General features: G+C 46.5%; 16 protein-coding genes across 16 annotated transcripts; 9 read left to right on the forward strand and 7 right to left on the reverse strand. All coding sequences in view use genetic code 12, as the record gives it.

Moving 5' to 3' along the window:
- Positions 1–1,916: 1,916 nt before the first annotated feature.
- On the forward strand, positions 1,917–5,126 carry PSN45_001520 (uncharacterized protein; the record flags this gene model as incomplete). Its single annotated transcript, XM_006685956.1, has 1 exon — positions 1,917–5,126. The coding sequence occupies one exon, from the start codon at positions 1,917–1,919 to the stop codon at positions 5,124–5,126; it is 3,210 nt and encodes a 1,069-aa protein (XP_006686019.1).
- A 64-nt stretch (positions 5,127–5,190) lies between these two features.
- PSN45_001521 (uncharacterized protein) lies at positions 5,191–5,799 on the reverse strand (the record flags this gene model as incomplete). Its single annotated transcript, XM_006685957.2, has 1 exon — positions 5,191–5,799. The coding sequence occupies one exon, from the start codon at positions 5,797–5,799 to the stop codon at positions 5,191–5,193; it is 609 nt and encodes a 202-aa protein (XP_006686020.1).
- Positions 5,800–5,876: 77 nt separating this feature from the next.
- On the forward strand, positions 5,877–6,614 carry ASF1 (Histone chaperone asf1; the record flags this gene model as incomplete). The annotated part of the gene is made up of 1 exon (XM_066157676.1): positions 5,877–6,614. One exon carries the CDS (start codon positions 5,877–5,879, stop codon positions 6,612–6,614), a length of 738 nt encoding a protein of 245 aa, XP_066013773.1.
- A 99-nt stretch (positions 6,615–6,713) lies between these two features.
- Positions 6,714–7,982, reverse strand: PSN45_001523 (uncharacterized protein; the record flags this gene model as incomplete). The annotated part of the gene is made up of 1 exon (XM_006685958.2): positions 6,714–7,982. One exon carries the CDS (start codon positions 7,980–7,982, stop codon positions 6,714–6,716), a length of 1,269 nt encoding a protein of 422 aa, XP_006686021.1.
- A 432-nt stretch (positions 7,983–8,414) lies between these two features.
- On the forward strand, positions 8,415–9,740 carry PSN45_001524 (uncharacterized protein; the record flags this gene model as incomplete). The annotated part of the gene is made up of 1 exon (XM_006685959.2): positions 8,415–9,740. One exon carries the CDS (start codon positions 8,415–8,417, stop codon positions 9,738–9,740), a length of 1,326 nt encoding a protein of 441 aa, XP_006686022.1.
- A 437-nt stretch (positions 9,741–10,177) lies between these two features.
- On the forward strand, positions 10,178–10,726 carry RHB1 (GTP-binding protein; the record flags this gene model as incomplete). Its single annotated transcript, XM_006685961.2, has 1 exon — positions 10,178–10,726. One exon carries the CDS (start codon positions 10,178–10,180, stop codon positions 10,724–10,726), a length of 549 nt encoding a protein of 182 aa, XP_006686024.1.
- Positions 10,727–10,874: 148 nt separating this feature from the next.
- Positions 10,875–13,049, forward strand: PSN45_001526 (uncharacterized protein; the record flags this gene model as incomplete). Its single annotated transcript, XM_006689848.1, has 1 exon — positions 10,875–13,049. The coding sequence occupies one exon, from the start codon at positions 10,875–10,877 to the stop codon at positions 13,047–13,049; it is 2,175 nt and encodes a 724-aa protein (XP_006689911.1).
- Positions 13,050–13,102: 53 nt separating this feature from the next.
- PSN45_001527 (uncharacterized protein) lies at positions 13,103–14,632 on the reverse strand (the record flags this gene model as incomplete). Its single annotated transcript, XM_006689847.2, has 1 exon — positions 13,103–14,632. One exon carries the CDS (start codon positions 14,630–14,632, stop codon positions 13,103–13,105), a length of 1,530 nt encoding a protein of 509 aa, XP_006689910.2.
- An 88-nt stretch (positions 14,633–14,720) lies between these two features.
- Positions 14,721–15,884, forward strand: MDM12_1 (Mitochondrial distribution and morphology protein 12; the record flags this gene model as incomplete). The annotated part of the gene is made up of 1 exon (XM_066157677.1): positions 14,721–15,884. The coding sequence occupies one exon, from the start codon at positions 14,721–14,723 to the stop codon at positions 15,882–15,884; it is 1,164 nt and encodes a 387-aa protein (XP_066013774.1).
- A 410-nt stretch (positions 15,885–16,294) lies between these two features.
- Positions 16,295–17,209, forward strand: PSN45_001529 (scavenger mRNA decapping enzyme (DcpS) N-terminal family protein; the record flags this gene model as incomplete). Its single annotated transcript, XM_006690377.1, has 1 exon — positions 16,295–17,209. The coding sequence occupies one exon, from the start codon at positions 16,295–16,297 to the stop codon at positions 17,207–17,209; it is 915 nt and encodes a 304-aa protein (XP_006690440.1).
- A 23-nt stretch (positions 17,210–17,232) lies between these two features.
- On the reverse strand, positions 17,233–19,491 carry DBP7 (ATP-dependent RNA helicase dbp7; the record flags this gene model as incomplete). The annotated part of the gene is made up of 1 exon (XM_006689846.1): positions 17,233–19,491. One exon carries the CDS (start codon positions 19,489–19,491, stop codon positions 17,233–17,235), a length of 2,259 nt encoding a protein of 752 aa, XP_006689909.1.
- Positions 19,492–19,590: 99 nt separating this feature from the next.
- Positions 19,591–20,424, reverse strand: PSN45_001531 (uncharacterized protein; the record flags this gene model as incomplete). The annotated part of the gene is made up of 1 exon (XM_006689845.2): positions 19,591–20,424. The coding sequence occupies one exon, from the start codon at positions 20,422–20,424 to the stop codon at positions 19,591–19,593; it is 834 nt and encodes a 277-aa protein (XP_006689908.1).
- Positions 20,425–20,487: 63 nt separating this feature from the next.
- On the forward strand, positions 20,488–21,441 carry GCN3 (translation initiation factor eIF-2B subunit alpha; the record flags this gene model as incomplete). Its single annotated transcript, XM_006689844.1, has 1 exon — positions 20,488–21,441. The coding sequence occupies one exon, from the start codon at positions 20,488–20,490 to the stop codon at positions 21,439–21,441; it is 954 nt and encodes a 317-aa protein (XP_006689907.1).
- Positions 21,442–21,448: 7 nt separating this feature from the next.
- On the reverse strand, positions 21,449–22,906 carry PSN45_001533 (uncharacterized protein; the record flags this gene model as incomplete). The annotated part of the gene is made up of 1 exon (XM_066157678.1): positions 21,449–22,906. One exon carries the CDS (start codon positions 22,904–22,906, stop codon positions 21,449–21,451), a length of 1,458 nt encoding a protein of 485 aa, XP_066013775.1.
- Positions 22,907–23,136: 230 nt separating this feature from the next.
- cpc2 (40S ribosomal protein RACK1) lies at positions 23,137–24,275 on the forward strand (the record flags this gene model as incomplete). Its single annotated transcript, XM_006690483.1, has 2 exons — positions 23,137–23,667; positions 23,850–24,275. 2 exons carry the CDS (start codon positions 23,137–23,139, stop codon positions 24,273–24,275), a joined length of 957 nt encoding a protein of 318 aa, XP_006690546.1.
- Positions 24,276–24,323: 48 nt separating this feature from the next.
- Positions 24,324–26,036, reverse strand: PSN45_001535 (uncharacterized protein; the record flags this gene model as incomplete). Its single annotated transcript, XM_006689842.1, has 1 exon — positions 24,324–26,036. The coding sequence occupies one exon, from the start codon at positions 26,034–26,036 to the stop codon at positions 24,324–24,326; it is 1,713 nt and encodes a 570-aa protein (XP_006689905.1).
- Positions 26,037–26,055: the final 19 nt, after the last annotated feature.

The following is a 26,055-nucleotide window of genomic DNA, read 5'->3' on the forward strand; positions in this document are numbered from 1 at the left end:
TTACTGTGCAAATGCATGTCAGAAAGATTTGCAAAAAAATAAATACAAAATAACTGCATAGTGACACTGAAAAAATACCGTTTCGGTTGACGGTTGAAAGGTGCATGCGTAATAATGGCTTCGCCTATGTTAAATCAAGCCTATGTCTCGTACTGGTAATAGATGATCAGCTTAGTGATGGTTTTCACTTATGCTGGACTAGTTAATATTAACAAGTTTTATATTTTGTAAAATATTAACTGTTGAACGGATTCTGCATTGGAGCCTTGGACACTCGCTAGCACAGCAATACGAAATAACTCCTTTGTAAACAAAAGGTTAACATGAAATATGCATTCTCCCGCGGCTTCCAGAAGCCTGCAACAAAAAAAATATTTCTTTAACGAGTATAATGGATCAGCATCTTATGCATGTCCTGCAGTGGGGCAAACTTGAACTCAAGGTTTCAAGCGTTGCCAAGGGAATATGGCGTGGTCCTTATCTTCTGATTGGTGAGGTTTCCCAATAAAGATTTTGTCTAAACCTTAGAAAATTAAATTAGGAGCCCATTTGGAGTCTAATTGTGTAGGGACTGCGACACAGTTCAAGATGACTTCTGGTTCTACCAATGATCGCCAACCGAAACGGCCATGCATAATCTCAAAGCCGGACATCTGGGATTAGCAGAGCGCCGTGTTGCACAATACCTGGACTGTGGCAGATATAATTATCGTCATCAACAGTAAAAACCGTAGGCACAAGGCTCAACTAGTTGACCCCAGATAGGAGAACCCCTATTGCCTTGAAGGAAATAGGCGCCAAAGCACATACACCAAACCTTAGTTAAGCGGATTTGCATTTACTAAAAAAAATCCCACAACATGAAAATCAGAGATTCTGGCCAGCGATGCGGCCCACCTCAACCTCAAACACCAATTTCATGTAATTTCACCACCAACGACGATGGCTGGTGCGCAGTTTTTGCGGCCCGTGGAACTAGCAATCAGAGATTTGCCAGGCGTACATGTGAATGGTTTCAGGTTAATTATGGAAAACGCTTGTATCGCAGACCATAACTGTCCGAAAACCCATGAAAATTGGTAACTCTAAATCGCATATTGCCCTCTTTAGTGATGCGATCGCCTTTCTGCGGCGATAATTCCAAATGGTGTTTAAAATGGGTGATAAAAAATAAGGGTGAACAGGCCATAAAATGGTCTCACGATCCACATTTGAGAGTTTTAGGTACTTGAACCTTGGAGGTTCGGTGGTACTGTGAAATAAAATTGGTATTTTCAGAAATGAATATACGACAACTGTCATTGACCGCACCCTAAGCTCCGCGAGCCATGCTATGAGGCGTGCGTTTGCCTCCTTTTCCACTATTCAGTTCATTTATCTATGCTGAAACTTGGTTTGTACTTTTGGGTATACGTATCAAAACTGTTCTAGTCATCCACAAAAACTCCTTCCACCGCCTCAACGTAGTCCCTCTATCCTAGAAGCATAATTCGAGGCGTGCGTGTGCTTTCATTGCCATAATCCAGTTGATTGTCGATGATTTGCAGAGTAAAACTTACTTCGTATTTTTGGATATGCGTGTCAAAAAATCTCTAGTCATCCACAAAAACTCCTTCCACCGCCTCAAGCGTAGTCTCTCTACCCTCGAAGTATAATATGAGGCGTGCGTGTGCTTTCATTGCCATAATCCAGTTGATTGTCGATGATTTGCAGATTTAAAGTTGGTTTATACTTTTGGGTATACGCCTGAAAAGTGGTCTAGCCAGCCCAATAGCCACCTCTTCACCTCAAACCTATTCCCGTCATCTCCGGCAGATCCTTTACAACCTGCCTTACCCCCTCCGTTTCTTTTCGCTTACCTGCATGGGTTTTGCAACTATCTCCGTCCAGCGCGCACTTTATTTTACTCTACAACCATGGATAACCGCATACGATCAATATCAATTTCCAGTCTTAAACACGATCCCGAAGATGTCCCGCTTGTGGAATCAGGTCGCTCGCCGTCCTGGCTCTTGAGCGAAACCCTACAAAACTTCTCCATCAAAGATAAAGATGCTCCCGATAACTTCAACCAAATCATCATCGATAACAGTAACAGACTTGTCGAATTGTTTACACAATATCCCAGCATCAAGGACGACTTGATGCTCCAAACAATCATCAACAAGATCAATTTCATGTTCTATAGCGATGTGCCGCAAATCAAGGCCTGTGGATACAAGATCTTGAAGTACTGTATTGCCAACGAAGACTCCCTATACATATTGGTGCAAAACAGAATTCTTATTTATTTGATCATTACCCTCTCCACCGACCTGTCGTCGGACTTGGAAAAGATATACGCCATCAAGTTGATATACAGGTTTTTGGAGGTGGAAAAAGGCTCCAGTTATTTGTCAATGGGGGTTATCAAGGCCCTAATGCATTTGCTCGATGACGATTTGTTCATCATCAGCAACGATCTCAAGCATTTGATCATGGAACTCATGTTGGAGGTGTCAGTGCAAAACCCCCAGCTCATCTTTCATGCTGGGGGATTCAACGTACTTATTCGGATCTTGAGCAGCAGCTCTAATATTGTCATTCTGATGAATTGTTTGATTATCATCATCAAGTTGCTCGAAATCGACGAGTTCAGGCAGTTTTTCCGGAACGGTTATAATCTCAACAGCTTACTCTCGTTATTCGATGAAGAGCTGTTGGGACAGGCTACTCGGCAGAAGATCCAAAAATTCCAGAAGGTCTCATTTTTGTTGACGATATTCTTAAAAAACTGGAATGGGTTGATCTGTTGCTCTTTGAATAACTTCCAGGTACTAGGAAACCTCATCAACCATTTGGACGGTACAGATACCAAGTTGAAAGAGTTTGTGCTCGATATTTTGTTGGATGTCTTGGGTGTGAAATCGCTTCTGTGGTTGAAGAATTCGGCCATAGGCGAACTTCTTGTGAAATTCAATCCCAAGGCGACCTTCATCTATGATTCTTCTGAAGATGACTCAAATGAAAGTGACACCCATATAATTGCCCATTATATGAACCATTACAAAGGTTTGTTAACATTTGTTCTCATCAAACTAAACTTAGTCGAGCGTTTGATAACAAACTTGGACACTGCCCTTAATGACAAGGTAATTTTACTTTTGTCTAACTTGTTCAAGTTCAGCAAGATGTACCTTCCCCCAGATTTGAATTTGGACTTTTCAAACAAAATCACCCTCAACTCGTTGATTAAAATCAGCAATTACAACTTGAACTCCGATTATCAAAACACCAGAATTCCAGCAAAAATGTTAAACTTAACCCCTTGTATTCCTAAAGTCGAAGAAGCAGACTTTAAGGGTATCATTAATGGTACAAAGGTATTGACAATAAAAGAATTTGGGAGTTGGGACTGGGACTTGATTCTTTTAGTGTTTGAAGGACCCATGACTAACGAAAAAAAGTTTGTGGACATCATGGATAAGCAACCCAAATTTTTCAAACGTCTATTGAGTTTCTACAGACCTTTCAAGTTCCGGTTTTGCAACTTGACAATAAAAACAAAAGATCACAGAAAAATCTTGTTGGTTGGTACCTTAATCTTTGAAATTTTGACAAGGTTCTCGAATGGATTAAAGTATCTTTACAAAAACAAGATCATGATTCAAATTTCTGAGATCTTTGCCCAAATCGACCCTTTAAGTGGGATTGTAGCGAGAAACCCAATATTAAGCGAGAAGAACTTATTGCAAACATTAAACATAGGATACTTGAAGTTCGTGGGTAAACTCAGTGAATCTGAGAATGGCCTTAAATTACTTAATCAGTGGCAGTTCTTCCAGATTATTGATAATATCATCGAAACTAGTGCAGAATCTAAGGCCAACAATTTCTTTGTTTCGTCATTGTTTAGATACTTGAAATTTGACACATACGTGACGAAGAACTTGGTGTTCAAAGTGTTAGCTGTGTCCAATCGGCAACTCAAGATGAAAGTTATTGAGTTTCTTCCGACTTATAACTTGGGCACTTCCGCCACTTTGAAGCTTATATGTTTCAATATGTACCAGAAGGAATTTTCAGAGAGTCTAGTTAACTACCTTTATGAGTTTTATTCAAAGGATAAGGACTCGAACATATTAAGGCTGACATTAAAGTTCAACCCATCTATCTCCATACTCTCCAAATTTCCCAAAGGAGAGGCATTGCTCAACGAATTTCTATTAATTCCAGAAGGGTTTACATATTTATCCAAATTCGACTACGTCAACACCCACTTCAACTCATGGCTTAATGACAAGCAATCGTTCAAAATTGTCCAGTTTTATGAATATAAGTTGAATAAGAAGATGCTCCCTTATTTCAATGTCATTGAACCAGTGGAATACAAATTCTTCTTGAAAAACTTGTTGGACACCAGAGAAGGGTTGAACTTCTTCCAGTCGTATAACTTTGAAACAAACTTCATTGAAGAATTCACGAAGCTGATTCAGACATGTCTTGACAGAGTCCTTAGGAAGGACACGTTAACTGATACCGAACTTAGAGAGTTGAAGCAAAACTTATGGATTCTCGGGGAGATAAACACCTCCAATTTTGGTATTCAGTTAATCCCATGGGAGTTTTTCGAAAACTTTGTTGAATCGTTCATTAAGTGTGATAACTGGGTCATCAAAGGGATGTTGTTTTATCAGATTGGAATGCTTTCGTTGAATAGTGAAGGAATCGAAGTTTTGGATGAATCCAACTGGGTCATTAAGTACAATAAGTTCAACAAATTTGCCAACTTCAGCTACCCCAAAGACTTAAGCTTGAACCTCTTTAACAACACATTCACATCCACTAGGTTTAGCAAACCAGACAAGTACCAGTTCCACAGTACAGATGATCTTTCGGAGGAGGAAGCACTTGTGGTTGAGCTCATCTTCAAGTTCCCATCGGACTTGGTCAAATTCAAACAACCTGTCAAAGAATTGATGTATCTCAAGAAGAACCACTCATACTTATTTACATATGAGCTTTTCATGAAGTTGATCAAGCTAATTGACAACTCCAGTTTCAACTTCAAGAAACGCAACTTTATCTTCAATCTTTTCATGGAAGATACAAACTTATTGGAGCTTTTGAGCAAGAAAAAGAAATAGAAATAACGAAAATAACGACTGATGAACCCAAAATTAATGTACATTTATAACTAATCACCACCCACTACTTCTCAATCTTTTCTAGCTTTTTCTTCTTTTTTCCCCCCATGTTGACGTGATTGTTCAAACTGGTATTCAAATTATCGAGAATATTATCCGGTTTTTTCAACCGATTATTACTAAAGTAGATCGGTTTGAACCTGGATAGCACCAAGTTGGAATAGTTTCTTCGTAACCAGAACTCGATATCTTCAGGATTCTTTTCGATATTCACCAGATCGTCGATTTGAAAGTCAGAGATAGATTCATCCAATAAAAGACTAAGCTTGAGCTTAGTGCTTACTTTTGCAGAATCAATGTCTTTCAACACCTCCAAGTCCTTCAAATTCGGGTTGAGTTCAACCACATTCTCAATTCTTGCCTGAAGCTCTTTGTCGTCCACTGGAGCCGGTTCTGACTCTGCTTCAGCTAGTATATCCAAAAGAGCATTATTTCGTCTTTTGTAGAAGTTCAAAAGCTCTCGCTGTCCGCGCTCTTCGGCAAACAATTTGGACAGCCGGTTGTACTTGGCTAGAAACGCCTCCTGAAGACGATTGTACACCTTGCTGATGTCGCCCTCATTGATTTCAATCTCCTTTTCAAGAAGTTCGTCAAACAGAGACTCTTCCTTCATGGTGGTTCAAAAGTTGAAAAGTTCGCACGGTGCGAAACTGAAACTTCACCTAAACCAACGCGTCTATTCCCCCAGCAATGTCGATAGTATCGTTATTAGGGATTGAAGTATTGAATAACCCTGCCAAGTTCTCGGACCCGTACGAGTTTGAGATCACATTTGAGTGCTTGGAACCGTTGAAGGATGACTTGGAGTGGAAATTAACCTATGTGGGCTCGTCGCGGTCGTTGGATCACGACCAAGAGTTGGACTCAATTTTAGTCGGACCAGTGCCGATCGGTGTCAACAAGTTTGTGTTCCAGGCGGACCCGCCATCGCCGGAGCTCATTCCCGCCAGTGAGTTGGTGAGTGTAACGGTGATTTTGTTGAGCTGTTCGTATGCTGAAAGAGAGTTTGTCAGAGTTGGATACTACGTGAACAACGAGTACGACACGGAAGAATTGCGGGAAAACCCGCCGGCCAAAGTGCAAGTGGACCGTGTGGTACGGAACATCTTGGCCGAAAAGCCTCGTGTCACCCGGTTCAATATCGTATGGGATAATGAAGGTGCTACCGACGAGTATCCACCAGAGCAACAGGTGGATGAGGATGAAGACGACGACGAAGACGAGGAAGACGACGGCGATGAGGAGGTCGACGACGATGATGTCGAGACCGTCAACGACAAAAAGGATGAAGATGAGGAGGAAGACATTGAAGAAGATATAGAGGATGAGGAGGAGGAAGACATCGACATCGAGGAAGGTGAGCCCGCATCCAAAGCCGACGACGAAGACGAGCCCGCGTCCAAAGCCGACACTCCGGTGGACGCATAGCACTGTAATATATCATAATAATACAATTGTACCGAGCAGTAGTAGTTGTGCGCATTTGGTTGCAAAATTGTTTCTTATTCGTGTCTCATAATCTATAGTCTATAGTTGTTCCCACACTGCGTTCAAACAGCTGGAAACCGCATGAATAACGTCACGGTCTTCATGGGTGCTTACCCATCGGTCTGGATGCCATCGCAACCGTTCTTTTCGTACTAGTTCGGTCAATGTCTCATCTTTAAGCCGGATAAATTCGTAGAACCCAAGCACCGATTCCGCCGAAATCGCCTCGAGAATCTCTGCCTTCAGCGACGGCACATTTAGAAGCGGCACCTGGAAGCTTGCCATGTATTTGCGGCGGATCTCAAGACGGTTTTCCTTGGGGTCTTCTGGAGGTGCACAAAGATACGGATCTGTGGCACGAGGATTAGAACTGTCTTCCTGGTCGAATTCAATGCGCTGGTCGGCGATGTGCACTTCGCTGTCGTTGGTGATATCGGCGACGATTTCGTACTGGTGGTCGGTGGGGATGAGGCGGTAGCCGTTGACGGACGGTAGCACCGGGTGGTGGGGCGAGCTGGGGGACGAGCCGGCCAGGCGGTTGGACGAGTCGTCCAGTCCCACGGGCGACGCAGCACCGGCAGACACGTCGGCCCCATAGGCGGCGCTTGGCGACAGTTCTGGCGACGGGGCCCGTGAGTTGGACGGCGTGCTCTGAGAAATAGGCGTCGACTGCAGCTCCAACGCCGCAAACGGCATCGGCAGACTCGTTTCCACGTCCAGGTCATGCTGGTACTGCTGGTAGTCGTGGAACTCGTACGATACCTCGCTGACGGTGGTCTTCACCGAGTGCGACAAGTTCAAAAGGTGTTTCTTGTTGGAGATGGGTGTGGCATCGGTGAGAAACTTCAATTTCTTCTTGGCCGGCACCGGGCACGGCGTGGAGTCCGAGTTGGAGAAGCTGAGCTTGAAGTTCAGTAGCAGTGTATCCGTGTGAGAGCACACTGACATCGAGTCAGATTTTTGTGATGGTTGTGAATGGGTAGACCGACTGTGGAACGACGTAGGTGTCACCATGTCCACATCCGACACATTTGCCCGCTTGCGCTTGCCGACAAACACAGGGCGGCTGGTCACGTGTGGAGTGTGGGCGGCATTGTCTTCTTCGTCGTCGCTCGAGTTCGAGTTGTCAATGGTATCATTTCCCACCTCCAAGTCTTCTTCGTGGATGTCGGAAAGATTGTTGATGTTCAAGTTGTCGAACTGCTTGATGGGCGATAGGAACGACGAATTGGTGGGGGTCAGTGAGCCGACGTTGCTGAGGTCGATGTCGAACGACGAGTTTGTGTCGTCATTGCTGGAGTCTTCCATGGCACATAGTTTGTTTACAAAGTACTAGGACATGAAACAACCGTGCGCGGTGGGGTGTGCGCGTACCGCACCGTGCCAGCTCGCACAGGCGCCCGGTCTGGTCATGTGCGAGCAGCACAGCGCCGCCACCGTCATAGCGGGTGCTAGATGGTCATCACCTATACAACCCACCAACCACCAATACCTATACGCCATATATACGAATACAAACACCAGCACCAAGAACCTCCATATATCCCCCTGACCCTGGTCACATTTTTCCACCCCTTTACTTCTTCCCGCAGTCCCACCGTTCCACCCCGAACTCAATCACCCAACTTCGCACCCACCATAACCTCCTGCACGCGTGTCTGTTCCACAATCTCAGGGATCGCTTATCACCATCAATCTCGCACATTTTTTCACTTCATCTTATCAACCTTCCCCTATTTTATGCAGATTTCCAAGAATCAAGCTGCCGAACTATCGTATATCGACATCACCCGCTTGACGTTTGAAGCCGTCATGCAAGTGGTGATCATCTGCCTTGCCGGCTTTTTTGCGGCCAAATCGGGCCTCTTGAACACAAACGGACAAAAAGTTATTTCATCCTTAAACGTCGACTTGTTCACTCCTTGCTTGGTGTTCAGCAAGTTGGCGCCCTCGTTGTCGTTCAAAAAAATGGTCGACATCATCGTCATCCCCATTTTCTTCTGCTTATCCACTTCCATATCGTATGTTTCTTCTCGCTTCATGGGCAGAATACTACACTTGAATGAGCCAGAAACTGATTTCGTGACGGCCATGGGCGTGTTTGGAAACTCAAACTCGTTACCGGTGTCGTTGACGTTGTCTTTGGCATATACATTGCCCGATCTTTTCTGGGACGATATCGAAGGTGATACCAGCGACCAAGTGGCTTCTCGAGGAATACTATATTTGCTTATATTCCAGCAATTGGGCCAGATTTTACGGTGGTCCTGGGGCTACAACAAGTTGTTGCGCACGCGATCCCATGAAGAATTGACAACCTACCACAACATCAAAAGTGACAACGAGTCAGCTGACGGCACCGGCTCCAGCGACAATGGAGAATCCCGGTCATTATTGGCAGACCAATCGTCCAGGATGTTAACGTTTACGCAGGCTGTAGACGACTCGTCCGACGACTCTTCCGACGACTCATCCATGCCACCACCAACGGGTGTGTGGGCCAAGATCCGGGAAAATAAGTATTTGCAGCAATTTTTGGGGTTCATGAATCCTCCACTTTATGCCATGTTAATTTCAATTCTCGTGGCATCGGTGCCCCAGTTGCAACGGTTGTTTTTCACCAAGGGAACGTTTATGTCCAACACCGTCACCAAAGCCGTCAGTCAGCTTGGATCGGTGTCGATTCCCTTGATCTTGATAGTGTTGGGTTCCAACTTGTACCCATCGAACGACATTCCACCTCCTTCCCGCCATTACAACAAGATCATTTTCGGGGCGTTGTTGTCACGGATGCTTCTCCCGTCGTTGGTGCTTCTTCCGGTGATCACGTTGTGTGTACGGTTTTTCAAAATCAGCATTTTGGACGACCCCATTTTCTTGCTTGTGGCGTTCATTTTGACGACATCGCCGCCGGCCATTCAGCTTAGTCAGATCACCCAGTTGAACGGGATCTATCAGAAGGAGATGTCGGGGGTGTTGTTTTGGGGATACGTGGTGTTTTCGCTTCCTTCCACCATATTTATTGTGGTGGTGAGTTTGGAGGTGTTGAAGTGGGCCAACCCATAGGGGCTTTGACCCCATAGGTTGAGGTCCTTCTGACCTTCAAAACTCAACTTCACCAAGCTGTTTCTGTACTACAACTATGAGAAACACCTTACGCATTAGTTGCAGCCATTATTCGCAGCAATGCGACAGTTTATAGAAATTCATTGCTTTAACTACCATCTGTGCCAACCGCCCTCTCAATTACCTCCCACCTCCCTCTCATTCGGCCTACCCTCCCACCTCCCGCTTCACACCTACAATCTTCCCTGTCACACCCTACCATTTTCCTGCTCTTCTCATGGCATCGCATCTCATCCCATCCCGCGGCCTCGTCCGCGCACCACAATTAGTCGCACTTTTCCATCTTAAACTCCTTCTTCTTTTGCAGAACCACCAGAACACCCGTTGTTAATCCCTAATCCCTCCCGTCGACCCCCATCCCCCGCTTCGTCGTTACTATGGTCAAAGCTAGAAAGTTCGCCGTGGTGGGCTCCCGGTCAGTTGGCAAGTCCTCCATGATTGTCCGGTTCGTGGAAGACTACTTTGTCGAATCCTACTATCCCACCATCGAAAACCAGTTCAGCAAAAACGTCACCTACAAGAACCAAGAGTACGAAATCGAGATTTTGGACACCGCTGGACAAGACGAGTTCAGCATGATAAATGAAAAACATTTGGTGGGAATTCACGGATACGTTCTCGTATACTCGGTTACATCCATTCAGTCGTTCCAAGTCATAGAAGTCATCCGTGACAAAATCCTTAACTCCACCGGCAGTGAGTCCATTCCCATGGTGTTGGTGGGCAATAAATGTGATTTAAATTATCAGAGACAAGTGGAAACATCTGAGGGTGAAGCGTTGGCCAAGTCCTTCAACTGCAAATTTTTAGAGACGTCCGTCAAGGACAACTTAAATATCGCCAAGAGTTTTGAGTGTCTTATCGACCAGATTGAGGCCATCCAAAATCCGGTGGCCAAACCTGAGCCCAAGTGTGTGGTAATGTAGTTTATGGGTTATGATGATAATGAAGCGGCCGGGCGCGCCCCAGAGCCACCGCCAGCCCGCACACCACCCGCGTGCCCCGGCCCCCCCCCCCCCCACCTGTTTGTTTCAGTAATACACGAAATTCACTAGTGCGCATTTTCTTTACAGCATGAAGAAAGGCCCTATCGCCAACAGTGACAATATTCCCTATGACTACATCGTCATCATCGACCTGGGCTCCAAGGGCTCACGAGTGTTTGTCTACAACTGGCTCAACCCATCTCACGCTTTGAAGGGTCTGGTGGACTTGAATCAGTACCAGTCGTTTAAAGACTTTAAACTCGTGAAGTCGGCCACTACCCAAGACAATGGTACTACCCCCGAATCCGACGACGAGGACCAGGACAACTCGGACTCGGACTCGGACTCGGACCCGGACTCCAACTCCGGCTCCAAGCCCCAAAAACAAAAACAAAAACCAACCAAACAAAAACTGTACAAAGCCCGACTCCCCAAAGTCAACTCCAACAAAAAATGGAAACACAAGGTCAAACCCGGCATCTCCACCTTTAACCTCAGTCCACAGAAAATAGGAAACCACCACCTCAGGCCACTTTTGGCGGTGGCCAGCCGCGTGGTCCCCAAGTCCCAGCACCACCGTACCCCCATATTCTTACACTCCACCGCCGGAATGCGTCTTTTGACCCCCACCGAACAACAGAAGATCTTGGACACCGTGTGTGAGTATTTCCAGCTGAACTCCGACTTCTTCTTGCCGGACTGTGCCTCTCACATCAATGTCATTGAGGGTGATGTCGAAGGGCTCTACGGGTGGTTGGCCATCAACTATCTTGTGGGCGCATTTGACGATCCCCAGAACCACCAGCACGGCAAGAACCACACGACCTACGGGCTCTTGGATATGGGTGGCGCCTCCACTCAGGTTGTGTTTCAGCCCAACCACTCCGAGATCACCGAGCACCAGAACAACTTGTACAATGTGAGCTTGTGCCAGCTTCCTAAACTCAAGCACCTGCAACCAGACAACGCGGTGGGCAAGTACTTGAGGCCTTCTCCGTTGGCCTTTAGCGTTTACTCCGATTCGTTCTTGGGGTTGGGAATGTCGCAGGCCTATACCAAGTTTTTGGGGTTTTTGGTTGCAAATTCCCCCACAAAACCCGGGGTCTTCTATAACCCGCCAATTTCAGACCCCTGCTTGCCCAAGGGATACGTCAGCAACTTGAAGTTGGGCGACGACAGGTATGATTTCACCGGTGACTCCAACTTCGAAACGTGCTTGAACTCCATCTTCCCCATTTTGTCCCAAAGCTCCTACCGCTCCAGTTCGCCACATTCAGGGAATTGCAAGCAGGACAATGATGACAGCAAGGTCAGCTCGTGTCTCTTGAACGACTTGATTCCGGCGTTTGACTTTGACATCAACCATTTCTATGGGGTGAGTGGATACTGGTATGCTATTTCCACCTTGATGCTGTACAACCAGCCCCAACTATCCCCAAGAGTCGAGAAACACCCTACCGATACTGAATACGACTACAAAGTGATTTCCGAAAACACCAAGAATATCTGCTCTAAGTCGTACAGTGAATTGATAGATCTAAATAAAATGAGACCTGAGAGTCAGCAGCTTTCCACCGAAGAATTGACCAACTTGTGTTTCAAGTCGTCGTGGATCTTGAACTTTTTGCATTTGGGTCTTGGGTTTCCTCGATTTGGCATTGACGAAATTAAGCAGGACGACAAGTTCAAGTCGTTGCGGTTGGTGGATAAAATCAAAGGGTCCGAGTTCTCCTGGACTTTGGGAAGAGCCATTCTTTACGCCAATGATGAATATGTTGAAGCCTTCAACAACTATACGCTGCAGAACTCGGTGGCATCTCCCAGCCTCTTGGCTCGTGCTGGGTTCACCTACACGCCGTCTCCTAATTCCTTTCACTACGGAAGCGAACAGAACGGAGTGGCCAAAAGACCCCAGTTTGTGAAGCCCGTTCCTAATGCCAAGTACAATTACTATGACTACGAGAAGAGTAGCAGTAAGGGCAAAAACGAACTGAAATGGGATATCGAGCCTCATCGGTGGTATGGAGGGTTTATGTTTTTAGTGTTGTTGAGTCTTATATTCTGGCTCCTTTTGGGACTGAAAGGCCGGTCTAGGATTGTTGTACGCATAAAAAATGACTATCAGAAGGCAAAGGACATGGTGCTGTCGTGGACTAATCACACCTATCAACGGGTCAGCGACGTGGAGATTGGTGAGTATCAGCTTCAAAATTTGGAAGTTCCAACGCCGTCACCTCCGGCAAACTTTGTCATTGGGGAGTAGACTACTTGAGATTAATCTAAACTTGTCTTGTCTAACAATATAAATATATAACCTCACTCATAGAGCGTATCCTTAATAGGAAGCTTCCCATCCCTAATCAGGTAAAAGATTTTTTGGATTCTGTCCACAGCTATATCAACATCTCCCACATGAATTCCATCCTTGTAAAATGGAGACCGTCTATTCTTAGTAAAGAACCGAGACATTGGCTTCAAAAATTGCTCTTCCATCTTTGTATGGGCAAAGTAAAGAAAGCCTTCTACTGGAGGAGATTCTGCTCTTTCAATTTCCCACTTTATCTGCTCTTCTTTTGATGGGAGCTCGGTAACCCCCGACCATACACCAGCTATAGCTGCGGCACTGGTCTCCATACAGAAAAACGTCAAGGTTGATGATGTCAATCCCGTGCTTGCAATCGTAGGGTCTTCGATCCAAAAGGTGTTGTAGTACAAACCAGGAAGTCTCCTCTTCTGACGATCAAACTTTACTAATCCCTTCAAAAACGGGAAATGGAAATGATAGCCGGTGGAAAACACAATCTTGTCGAACCCTGAATCCCGGGATCCATCCTTGAAGGTGATTTCACCGGTCTTGCCATCGATGCTGTCGATCTGAGGCTTTAAAATAACACCTCCGGTTCTCAAAGCACTATTAACCCACTTGTACACTTTGTTTTCTTCTCGCAAAGCCACCGTGAACGACTTAGCCAACCGAAGAACGTACTGAATGGTGTTCATGGTACTGATACTTCCTCCTACCACCAATACCTTTTTATCTCTAAAATCTTCATGGTTTCTGTAACTATTGGCATGAGAAACCACTCCCGGAAAGTTTCGGTTGAACTCCGCTAATCCGGTGGTATGGGGGAATACTGGCACCCCAAAGTGTCCTATTGCCACAAGCACTGCGTCAAACTCTTCCTGGTACCATTCTTCATGGTCTCCATCGTAAACCTTTCGAATGCTCAACAACCATTTACCAGACTCCGTCTTGACCACCGACTCCACCCGTGAGTTGAACCTGTAGTACTTTTCAATGCCTTCTTTGGCCACAAACGTCTGGATCCGTTTACATAATTCCACCTGGGACATCAATGGGTATATTGTCCGTTTTTCATCGTGGAACTTATCTTCGTTCTCCATGTACGAGAACCGTGTGAACCTCGCAGGAACGTTGGTGTAAAGGTCCTTGTAAACACCTCCAAACCGCCACAGCAAGTCTCGGGCTTTCTGGTCGAAATCAGTCTTGACAGGGTTTTGTTCCAGGCTGCCTTCGAGCCCAGCAGGAACATCTGCTGGAGGACTAATGACATCAGGCTCATTGTACCGCTCGGTATCCAAGATATCTTGTGGTGGCACTTCCAAGTCCGTCTGGTCGAACGATGGGTTCCAGCTGCCACCAGCCCTTTCACGTTGTTCAAATCCCACGATCTTGGTGAACTGAGGGTTTTTTGCGGCCTTTCCATCTCCCTCGAGAGTGATGGTGGAAATACCTCCTCTTTCTGTGTGAGTCAATTCGTATACGCTAGCTATTCCACTGGGGCCCCCGCCTATAACGGCGACCGACCGCACATCCAATACCATTTGCAGTGTCAACTGACAATTTTTTATTCTTCAGGTGTAATCTCTGCGCGCACCCAAACTGTGGAAACTGTGGATCCAAACAAATCTGATGTCTTTTGATATAAACTGGGACAACCTCGTGGGAGATGAGAGCATCAACGAGAGCATCCGCCGGTTTCTTGACGAGCAGCTCCAATCGCTAACGCTCCCGTCCTTCATCAGTGACCTCTCGGTGTCTGGATTCGATTTGGGCTCCACTGCCCCAGATATCTCGATTCTTCACGTAGGAGATCCATTCGATGAGTTCTACGACGAGAACTTGAAAGACATAGATGAGCGCCTCAAGAGCTTGAATATGAGCTATATGCATGGGCGCAACAGCTACGAGTACTCCAGCGATGAGGACGACTATAATGACCATCCTAATGACAATGATAATGCCAGCACCAACATCTCGATATTGGAGTTCCCGAAAATAGGCGGCAAGTCTGGGGCAGAACTCCACCGCCAGGAGCAGACCCTCACGCGAAGCTCGCTGGACTCGTTGTCGTTGATGCTTGGAAATTCCAACTTGAACTTCCTTCACAACCACAACCTCAATAACCTAGGGCTTGGAAACCTCAACTCCCCCAGCCATATACCCACACGAGCCGATACTCCCACGCGGTTTCTCAACCACGTCACGCGGCCTGGCTCGTACCGAGATCCGTCCAGCTTTACTGGTTCTGATAGGCATGAAAATGATATTCAGTTGACGATGGAAGTCAACTACCACGGCGACTTGGAAATCAATGTGCTTGTCAACCTTCTTGTCAACTACCCTTCACCCAAGTTCATCTCGCTCCCCATCAAACTCCATATCACAGGTTTGGTTATCCACTCAATTGCGGTGGTAGCCTACTTGCGAAACCTGGTATTTGTGTCGTTTCTATGTGATGTGAATGAGCAAACCTCGGACTACTTCTCGTCTTCGATCCATTCGTATGGGGTCAACTCTCCCGCCAATCCAGGTAACTCGGGGGGAAACTTCGTCGAGTATATCAACTCCAGTAACACCCAAGAGCGTATAGATATCATCAAGAAGGTAAAAATCGAGTCTGAAATCGGAGGAGTTGAGCAGAACGTGTTGAGGAACGTGGGAAAGGTCGAGAAGTTCCTTATTGACGGGCTTCGGAGTTTGCTTCGAGAGGAAGTAGCTTGGCCCAGCTGGTTGTGCTTTGACTTGCTGGACGACGATGATCATGAGTCTGCCAGTCCCAACGCCAGTGAGTAATATTGTTCTGGTTTTCTGACTAATACTTCAGAGTACTTGTACATAGAGGAATGCAACTAGATGCTTCACTTCAATTTAAAGCGATACCATAGTGGCTGCTGATCACCTTACACGGATTACCGTTGAAAATATTCTTTATACCCCTGCTCTAAAGACTATGTTTCTTCTCAGACACTTTGCAACCACTCGACTTTTTCTGGGTCTTCTTTGGTTGCAAACCAATATTGCCGTTAAGTGAACCTCCAGCTCTATATCTCTTCTTTGTTCCACCTGGCCTATATAATAGCCATCAGTGTAGAGAGAGTTCAAGTAAAAATAGTAGCTAATTAAGCTAGCAAAGTTAAACATTTCAATAGGGTGGAATATTACATAATCAATCCGCACGATTCACCTCATCACGTCTTCTCAGTATGTCAGATATATCCCTGCTAATTTCAGGCTTCCAATTCAAACAGGTCCTCCAATCGGATCCACAGACTAAGAACATTGCTTTGCTCGGAACTATCAACAACGAGAACGCAATTGTATCTTTGGAAAAATCCCATTTCTTCATCTCGAACGATACGGTAGATATCAACCAAACCGTCCAGGAATTGCAATTGATCCAAAACAATGACGTGTACTACTGGTCGGCGGCCTCATTGGTTCAAAAGCTCCCCGATTTACCTGCTGCTAAGTTGAACTTGATCTACCCGGCCACCGAAACACACATCCAGAAACTAAGTACTCAAGTATCCCATTACGTGCTTGAAACTCCCCAAATGTATCAGGAATTTGCCGTTTCCTACATCGAGTCAATGAAGGGCGATAGAATCAAGTGGGTCTACAATATCTTGTTCGAAGGTAAGGAGAGCGAGACATTTGTGTACCATGACAAAGACCCTGAGACAGGGTTTGTTCTTCTTCCAGACATGAAGTGGGATAGAGTCAGTATGGACTCGTTATACCTCTGCTGTATTGTCAACAGAACAGATATTTCTTCCGTCAGAGACTTGAATGCTTCCCACGCTTCTTACTTACAAGCCTTGAGAAACAAGATTCTTGAGGTTACCTGTGAAAAGTATAACATTCAACCCGATCAGTTGAGACTATTTATTCACTATCACCCTTCCTACTACCATTTCCATATACACTGTGTGACCATCAAGCATCCGGGACTTGGAAACGGTATCAACGTTGGGAAAGCCATTTTGTTGGATGATGTCATTGAAAATATCCAGTTGGCCAGCGACTACTACCAGAAAAAAACCATTGGTTTCATTTTGGGAGAAAACCACGGGCTTTGGAACGTAGACGGCTACAGAAACGCCCATTTGCAACACTGATATATTTTGAATACATAAACTCGTTAATAATTGAATTCACTGCTACTGGCCTTGACAGCCATCCGGGCCATATGAAGCATTTTCTGCCGTGGATCGAGCTTTCTGGTTCGTTTGGATTTGTCTCCACTATCTTTTGACTGGTTATTGCCAAAGCTTCTTCCTAGCTTCTTGGGATTCTCTCGCAACCCGAAAGCCTTTGCCAAATGTCCCAAATGCAATTCCTTGACATTAAAAAAGTTTCTTTCCGAAGACAAGTGAGTAGCATAAGCTCTGATATGAGAGGTGAAGGCCAAGGTAGCCTTGTCGTGAACCCCCAGATCTTCAAGAATCCATCTCTCAATATTCAAGTGCCAAGTAGTGGCATGGATGTCCCATTTTCCCCGACCTTTTGCTGAGTCGGGTTCACTGTACGCTTTCTTCAAGAGCTTCTCGTACCCTTCGATTTTCAAACTTCCTTTGGGGTGAACAATCGAGAGTTTGGCGTCAATATAGGTTTCTTCAATCCCAGGTAACAAGAATATACTGGCACTACCCTCGTTACCAACTCTGGCTGATCTTCCGATTCTGTGCAAATGGTCTTCAATGGAAAATGGGGGATCGTATTCCACCACCTCGGAGATATTGGGCAAGTCCAACCCACGAGATGCCACATCTGTACAGAATAAAATCGAGTGTTTATACACTGAGCTGTCTTTGACAAACCCTTGTAAAGTCGATGTTCTTTCTTGTTGGGTCATAGAACCATGCAATTTGAAAACTGCGGTGTCACTGCTGATCAATGGAGCAGTTGCAATACTATATTCAAACTCTTCTGCGTCATCTTCCGAACCCTCTTTGTGTTTCAGAAGAGGTTTTCCTCCTCTAGTGAACACATCGAAGTGGTAGTTGACCGAATCAGAGCAGGTGAAAAACACCATCGTTCTCAAATGGTCCACCTGCCTGTCGTGGGTAAAGTTCTTAAACATCGCATTCAACGTCACAAGTCTCAATTTTGGAGGCACTATAAGCACATTCTGGGTCAACTGGTCAGGAGCAGTCATGTTCTGGCTGGTGTCTTCAGTCTCTGTTTCTTCCACGTCGTCGTCGTTGAAAATAACCGTTCCCTCAATGGCTCTCTTACTGTCTACTGTGATCATCTCGGGATTATCAAGTAAAATACTTCCTAGTTTCTCGACATTCTCTTGCATGGTGGCCGAACACAAGACATTGACTCTCTTTGTGGGCAATCCCTGCCACTTGGGGGCGGTGTGGTGGATTTCGCTGGTTTTGGTAATCTGGTTGGTGATCTTGCTGATGGTTTCCTCGAATCCCAATTCCACAAGTCTGTCACCCTCGTCCAATATAAGCCATCTCAACTGACTCAAATTTAACACCTGGGTGTTTTCAATGTGATCGGCCAACCGTCCTGGCGTCCCCACCAAAATGTTTACTCCTTTTCTAAGACGAGCCTTTTCAGACTTTTTCTTTTCACCACCAATCACAATTCCAGGCACAATTTGGTGGTGACATCTGCTCAAGGTCTCAAGAACACTGTAGATCTGGGTGGCCAATTCTCTGGTAGGAGCCAAAATCATCGCAAATACCCCCAGTTCTCGGGTGATCTTATGCTTGTCTTCTTGCATCAATTTATGGAAAATCGGTAACAAGAACGCAAGGGTTTTTCCCGACCCTGTTTGGGCCTTGATGAACAAGTCACTCTTGGCGAATAGTAAGCTCGGGATTGTAGACCTCTGGACCTTTGTAGGGTTCTTAAACCTCAAGGTTTCTGTTAAATGACTAACCAACTTCGGATTCAATCCCAACCCTTCAAAAGTAGTGGCATCTTTCAACGGAGCATTGGAAGGCAAGTAAGTCACGTCCTCCTTCTCCTCGTCTTTCTTGGACTCCTCTAAGACCGAACTTTTGGTGTTGGAAGTAAACAATGAAGACACATACGAGTTATTCTTTCCTCCAAACTCGCCCTTTCCTTCTGAAAACTTAATTCGTTTGATCCGCTCTTCATGCTGGGCCTGAAGATGGTCAGGAGCCGTTCCACTACCGTTTGCTTCTCTCGGGTCGGCCGTGGTTCTCTTTGTACGAGCATTTGGGACTTCAATGCTGTTGACACCCGAAGTACGAGTGTGCAGCTTCTTCTCATTTCTACCCCTTCCCAGCATTGTAAGCTGCATTTTTCTCCGATCCTTCCACCGGCCACCCGTGACCTTAACCGATCCCCGAGCCTTCTTGGCTGGTGCTCCACTATCGACGGCGAAGTTTAAAAGTAATCCGTCGTCTTCGTCCATCGCTCTTAGTTTGATTTCTCAAAAGTTTTCAAGCCGCACGATGACTTTTATTTTAGTAGTGTGCTATATGCTCTAATATACATAAATCCCTAAATACTCTCAGTGAGTCAACTGATCCAAGTATTGTGCCAACTTCGTGTCGGTGATAAACTGGCTGTCACTAGTATTGATGATCTGTTTGGACAATTCAGGGGTCGCTTCAGTCCACCTCACCGGTTTCCAATCCTCCTGGTCGAATCGCCTCACATGCCTCAAAGATTCACCTAAGCTGGCATTGGCAAGTGGATCGGATGGAATGCTTTTATTGGTCTTGGAAGAAGATTGCAAGATATGGACGTTCTGAGGCCCAGCACGTGGCGGCTCGGCCATATCTCTCTTTTGTTGTAATTTGACATTCTCGGCTTCGTCCAAGTACTTGAAAGATGGTCTCAACTGCACACTGGAAACCACTGGCACAAGCACCACCTTACGATGGCCATCTTCAACAACAAACTTGGCGGCGTAGATCCCACCGTTGGTCTGGTTCATCACACCAGTATGGTCGTGCTCCTCGACTTGTACTCCCCATTCTTCTGCTTTACTGTCGTCGTAAAACTTGCTGGTGTCCAACGGAAGTGTCACCTGTAAAAAATTAGACTCCGGCTTGATGCTGGCCCGCAAGTGATGAAGCGGTGCTGGGCTGCGCTTAGACTTCCCGGTGTACTGTAGAAGGTGGAGCGACTGGCCAGCAGCAGGAGCTGTGTTCATAAATAAGGGGATTGATTGCACCACTGGATCGGCATCAAGGGGATCAGAGGAGAAATCGCTACCACTGTCGCTACCAGCCTCCAGGGACACGTCGTCACTAATCTGGCTGATGATGTGGTCTGTTTCAGACTCCATGTGGTCTTCGTCGGCATCCACAAAAAGCGTAGCTTCGTTTGGGTTCTCCATGGTTTCAAGATGAGTAGAGATTTATTTCTCAAAGTGCGCGAAGAACGATTTTTTACTGCCATCATGAGTCAAGACTTTGATATCACACAGGTATACCTTAAGTTCTTGGAGGACGACCAGGACATGACGATGCCGATTGCGGCCATCGAGTCACTTGTGACGATGCTCCGGATCAAGCAGCCATCCACATCTTCCGAGTTGATCAACTTGGTCAAATCCAATACCGATAAGTTAAAAAGCTCCATCTCCAACGCCATATCACTTTCTGCCGGTTGTGATTTGTTCATGAGATTTGTCTTGAGAAACATCAACTTATACTCCGACTGGGAGTCATGCCGAAGAGACTTGGTGGAAAATGGAGAACTCTTTGTCCAAAGAGCAAAAGAATCCCGATCCAAAGCCGCTCAGTTTGGACTCCCGTTCATAAAAGACGACGATATCATTCTTGTCCACTCCTTCTCGAGAGTGGTGTACCAGATGTTGCTTATGGCCAAGAAGGAAAAGCTCATTCGGTTCCGGGTCATTGTTACCGAGTCCCGTCCTAGTGAAAAGGGTTACCATATGGCATCACTCTTGAGAACAGCAGGAATCCCTGTGGAAGTGATTGTGGACAATGCTGTGGGCTACGTGATACACAAAGTCGACAAAATCATTGTGGGGGCGGAAGGGGTGGCGGAAAGTGGTGGGATCATCAACCATATCGGTTCGTATCAGATTGGATGCTTGGCCAAAACCAACAACAAACCCTTTTACGTGGTGACAGAGTCCCATAAGTTTGTCAGATTGTTCCCGTTGGCACCGGACGACTTACCTAACCAGATTAGTCCGGTGTTATCGGCCACCAATAGTAGTATCAATGCAATTCTTGAGTCTGAATCCGATAACCCCAAGAGTCTTCTCAGCATCCAGCAAATCGACTTCACCCCCCACGAGTTCATCACCGCGTTGATCACCGACTTGGGAGTCTTGACCCCGTCGGCGGTGTCGGAAGAATTGATCAAAATATGGTATGATTAACTAGAAGCTATACATTGGTCACCATGCGCAATTTGGCCTCCAAGTCTGTAAGGTCAAAGCAGTCGGAGTCGGCACTCTCCCGCCGCACCTCCACACACTCCACGCCCCTGCTGGCGATGAGGTCTTTATCCACCCGGATTTTGGAGTCACTCATATAGAATAAATACGATACAAACCGTCTCCAATCACCGTCGGTTCCACCCTGCTTTCTAAATGAGTAGGAGGCCAGCTCCACGATCACGCGGATGTAGTCCAGTGCCTCCATTCCGTGTGTTTCTCGATCAGAACACCCATTCAATAGAAGAATTCGTTTTTTGGTGCCACCGTTGGTGAGCTCTGAAGCAATGGCTTTTCCTACTCCTTTCAACACCACCACCGGCACTATGCTGGTCATCAACGACCCGATCGAATATATCACCACATCGGCATTGCTGAGTGTGGTACACACCTTATGGTGGGCGGTGGGACGAATCTCTTCTCCGTATGGAGACACATAGAAGATCCGCTCGATGGGTGAAAGTAATGGGGTGAGTCCATCGGACTTGGAGAAATGCAACTGACTCTTCTTTAACTCCGGGTGCGTGTACTGGGGGACGCTGCCGGTCTCTTCGTCGTCGGAAATTTCAGAAAAGTCAGACCCCTGCTCAATCTGGTCCCCGGTGGTGAGCAGATGGTTAACGGCTGTGATATTTGAAATGGGCGTATCCACCAGCACCCGGCCACCGAAGTAGTCTCCAAGTGGTTCGCCCTCGAACGACGGGGTGCTGGGCCGTGTTTTACTGATGGGAGGTGGATAGTTGTCAGGAGTCTGGTCTTCAGACGGATGCGAAATCTGCGATTGGCCGGTGATGATGAGCCCATTTTGCAAAAGCGCACTGATGTGGTACGAGAAATTGGTGTTGATACACGGAAGCACTTCCACGTCCGGGTCGATGCCCGAAAGTCGAGAGAATAATTCCACGGCTGAGTCCAAAGATCCAATAAAGAGTCGGGCACCTGTCAAAAAGAGGTTTCCGATGCTAGCCAACTCATACCGAAATTGTTTCTTGGTGGTTTTCACGGCCGACTGGTGCTTTGACCGCTTTAGAAGCTCCACGTTGACGTGAATAATAAATGCTCTAAAGATTTCCCTTCGTGCTGGCTCTATGTCCCTCCAAAGCTCGTGAGACCCATCCACGAGGTCGTTCCACTCGGCTTTGGCCACCACAGGGTCTTCCGAGAGCCGGAACCCGAGGAGACGACGCAACGCCTTTTGGTTCTCAGGGATAAGGCGGGTTAATCGAGATCTGATATCTCCTATGGCGGGGCCACCAATGACACGAATGAGCTCGGAGGTCGACCCGCCGTTGTCCAGGATCGGGAGGATGTAGCTCACGTGACTCGCCATTGCCCTGAAGTGAGGGACGAGGGCGTTGGTGGCGGTTCCTCCAGAAATGATTGCCACTTGTAATTGAGATTGCTGCATAGGTGTCACTGAGTGTGGAGGTGAGTTCGCATCACCTGCGACGCGAGATGGAGAGGATGGTTTGGCGTCGCGTGCTGACCTAAGCATCCGACCAATTCTCGGCAAAAAGCAGTCACTGGTAGTCCCGGGACCGCGCCGCGGGTAATTTTCAGCATGTTGCTTTGAGGTGGTGGATGCAAAACCGCAGTGAAAAATTAAAATTTTTCATTCCATACAACAGTATTTTAAACATGGCTAGTCAAGAAGTTTTAGTTTTAAGAGGAACCTTAGAAGGTCACAACGGCTGGGTCACCTCCCTTGCCACCACCGCCGCTCACCCAGACTTGTTGTTGTCTGGTTCCAGAGACAAGACTTTGATCACCTGGAAATTGACCGGAGGTGAAGACTCTCAATACGGTGTGCCAAAGAAGTCTTTCAAGGGACACTCTCACATTGTCCAAGATGTCACCATTTCTGCTGATGGTGCTTATGCTTTGTCTGGTTCATGGGACAAGACCTTGAGATTGTGGGATTTGGAAACCGGTGAATGTACCAAGAGATTTGTTGGACACACTGGAGACGTTTTGTCTGTGTCTATTGCTCAGAACTTGAGACAAATTGTTTCTGCTTCCAGAGACAAGACCGTCAAGGTCTGGAACACCATTGGTGAATGTATGCAAACCTTGACCGGTCACGGTGACTGGGTTTCTGCTGTCAGATTCTCTCCAAAGGAAAACGATGTGTCTACTGTCATTTCTGCTTCTTGGGATAAGACTATTAAGGTATGTTATTTTTTTTTGTGGATGGAAGTAAACCCTTGGCTTGAAATGATGTTTACAATATTTGCTACTTCAGACGTTGCTCACAAGCTTCGAATGAGACATCAATTACACCAAGATCTCTGATTCTTCAAGGGTTTTTTTCCAGTAGTATTTTTTAGACTGTGTTACTAACTTCTCTCTAGTCCTGGGATTTGTCTGAGTACAAATTGAACGCCGACTTCATTGGCCACACCGGATACATCTCCTGTATCACCATCTCCCCAGATGGATCTTTGTGTGCTTCTGCTGGTAAGGACGGTGCCATCATCTTGTGGGATTTGAACGTCCACAAGTCTTTGTACACCTTGAACGCCGGTAGCGAAGTCCATGCTTTGGCCTTCTCTCCTTCCAGATACTGGGTGGCTGCTGCCACCTCCACTGGTATCAAGATCTTCAACTTGCAAGAAAGATCTTTGTTGGATGAATTGAAGCCTGAATTTGCCATTGGTGCTAAGGCCAAGGACCCAGAACCAATCTCTTTGACCTGGTCCGCCGATGGTCAAACCTTGTTTGCCGGTTACACCGACAGCTTGATCAGAGTTTGGCAAGTCATGACCTCTTCTGCTTAGAGGGTGTGTATAATTAATCGATTATATCTGTACATTTACTCACTGTAGTTACTCAAACATGTAAACTTTCCCGCTGGCGCTGCCACCCGCGCACCAGTTTTGAGTCGGGTGCATCGAGCACACGGCGGGAACAGCGCCCACATTCAGTCCCGTTAAGTGTGCTAATATCTGGCCCTTTTGGTCGTAGATATCGAACCCTCGGTTCATATTGGCAATGACAAACTTCTGCACCCCATCTTCGGGTGCCACCTGCCACTTGGATTTTAAAATCGATACCCACCGGCCTGTCTGACAGTTATGCCTTATCCTGGTAAAAGGTTCAAGATTCGTAGGTATTTCGTCCTCCTCCAGCTTTTGGGTTTTCTTTCCTGGTACCTGGTAGTCTGTGCTCCACTGTGTCACCGCCGGTTGTTGTTTGTTGCCGCTCAAGTCGAAAATACAAATATTGTCGTCGTAGCCATTGCAGACAATGCGGTTCTCAAGGTTCCAATCCACACATGAAACAGAGAGCCGAGACCCGTACGCTCCGTAGGGATGTGGGCTTGGGCTGGTGTCGAACTCGGACCACGATGCGGCCCCCACATTTCTCAAGTCCCAGATCCGAAGAGTTCTGTCTAATGAAGCAGAAGCAATTTGGTGCGACGCGTTTGGATTGATTGCAAAAGACCCAATTTTCTTATCGTGAAGCCTTAACAACTGCTTGCCATTGAGTTTGAACTTGGTTCGGAGGTCGTGCTGGTAGAAATTCCCCGAGAGCGTCGTCATATAAAGAATGCTGGGGTTGTCCATACACACGTTGATATCAGACACTCCGAGAGGATAATCACTAGATTCGTACGGATCGTTCAAGTACGCCACCTCTGTCGACTCGAGCTTGTTCAAGTCCATTCGCCGCACCGAGCCGTCGTACGAGGCCGTTAAGAACTGCGACGGGGCGTTGAACGGAGCCAAGATCTTGGACACTGACTTCCCGTGAGGTTTGACAATCGAGATGGTGGGATCATCTCCCAGCGCATCCACCGCCCAGATCCCGACGTTTCCATTGGTGTCCCCACCGGCTATCACCCGACCGGTTGTGGATGGATGAAAGTTGAGTGAGGTGATCCGCTGGTGGGTGATTTTGATGTCCAAGGGATCGAATTTCTCCAACACTTTCAACTCGTCAAACTCCTTGCGCTTGGCCTGTAGAATCTTGTCGGTGTACGCCAAGTCTGACCGGCGGATCAAGTCGTAGAAGTCGCCTGCTGACATCTTGTCACCCAATTCCCGGAAGAGCTTGAGCACCTCATTGTCACTGCTGATGTCAAGAACTTCTTCAGCTGTTTCTGTCTCTAATTTCACAGAAGGATCATTGGTACCGTCAGATTTCGTGGCCCCAAGCACCTTGTCCTCAAACTTTAAATTGCCCTTCCTATCAGTGATGAGATCAAGCAATTGGAAGTCTCCATATAAACGCGTCTGCTTGAGCCTCTCCATCTCCTTTCGCCGCCGGTCACGTTCTTCTTCCTCCTCCCTCATCTTCTGCACCTCCTCCGTGTTCTCCATGTTGATCCCGGCTATTCTTCTTGATCTTCTTGAAGGTTCTATCTCTTGTTTAACTTTGGGAGAAGGCTTCCTTCTCTTGACCAGTTTGGGTTTCTCATCAGGAACCTCTCGCGCGATCGAGTCATGGATCAGGTCAAGGTCCAATTGGCGCAAAAGCTCCTTGTTCCGACGGATATTCTCCTGTCTTTGTCTTTCGAATTCAGATAGCACAACCATTTAGTAGTAAAGTGAATTT

Source organism: Yamadazyma tenuis, chromosome 2 (genome assembly GCF_029203305.1).
Source record: "Yamadazyma tenuis chromosome 2, complete sequence".
Lineage (NCBI taxonomy): Eukaryota > Fungi > Ascomycota > Pichiomycetes > Serinales > Debaryomycetaceae > Yamadazyma > Yamadazyma tenuis.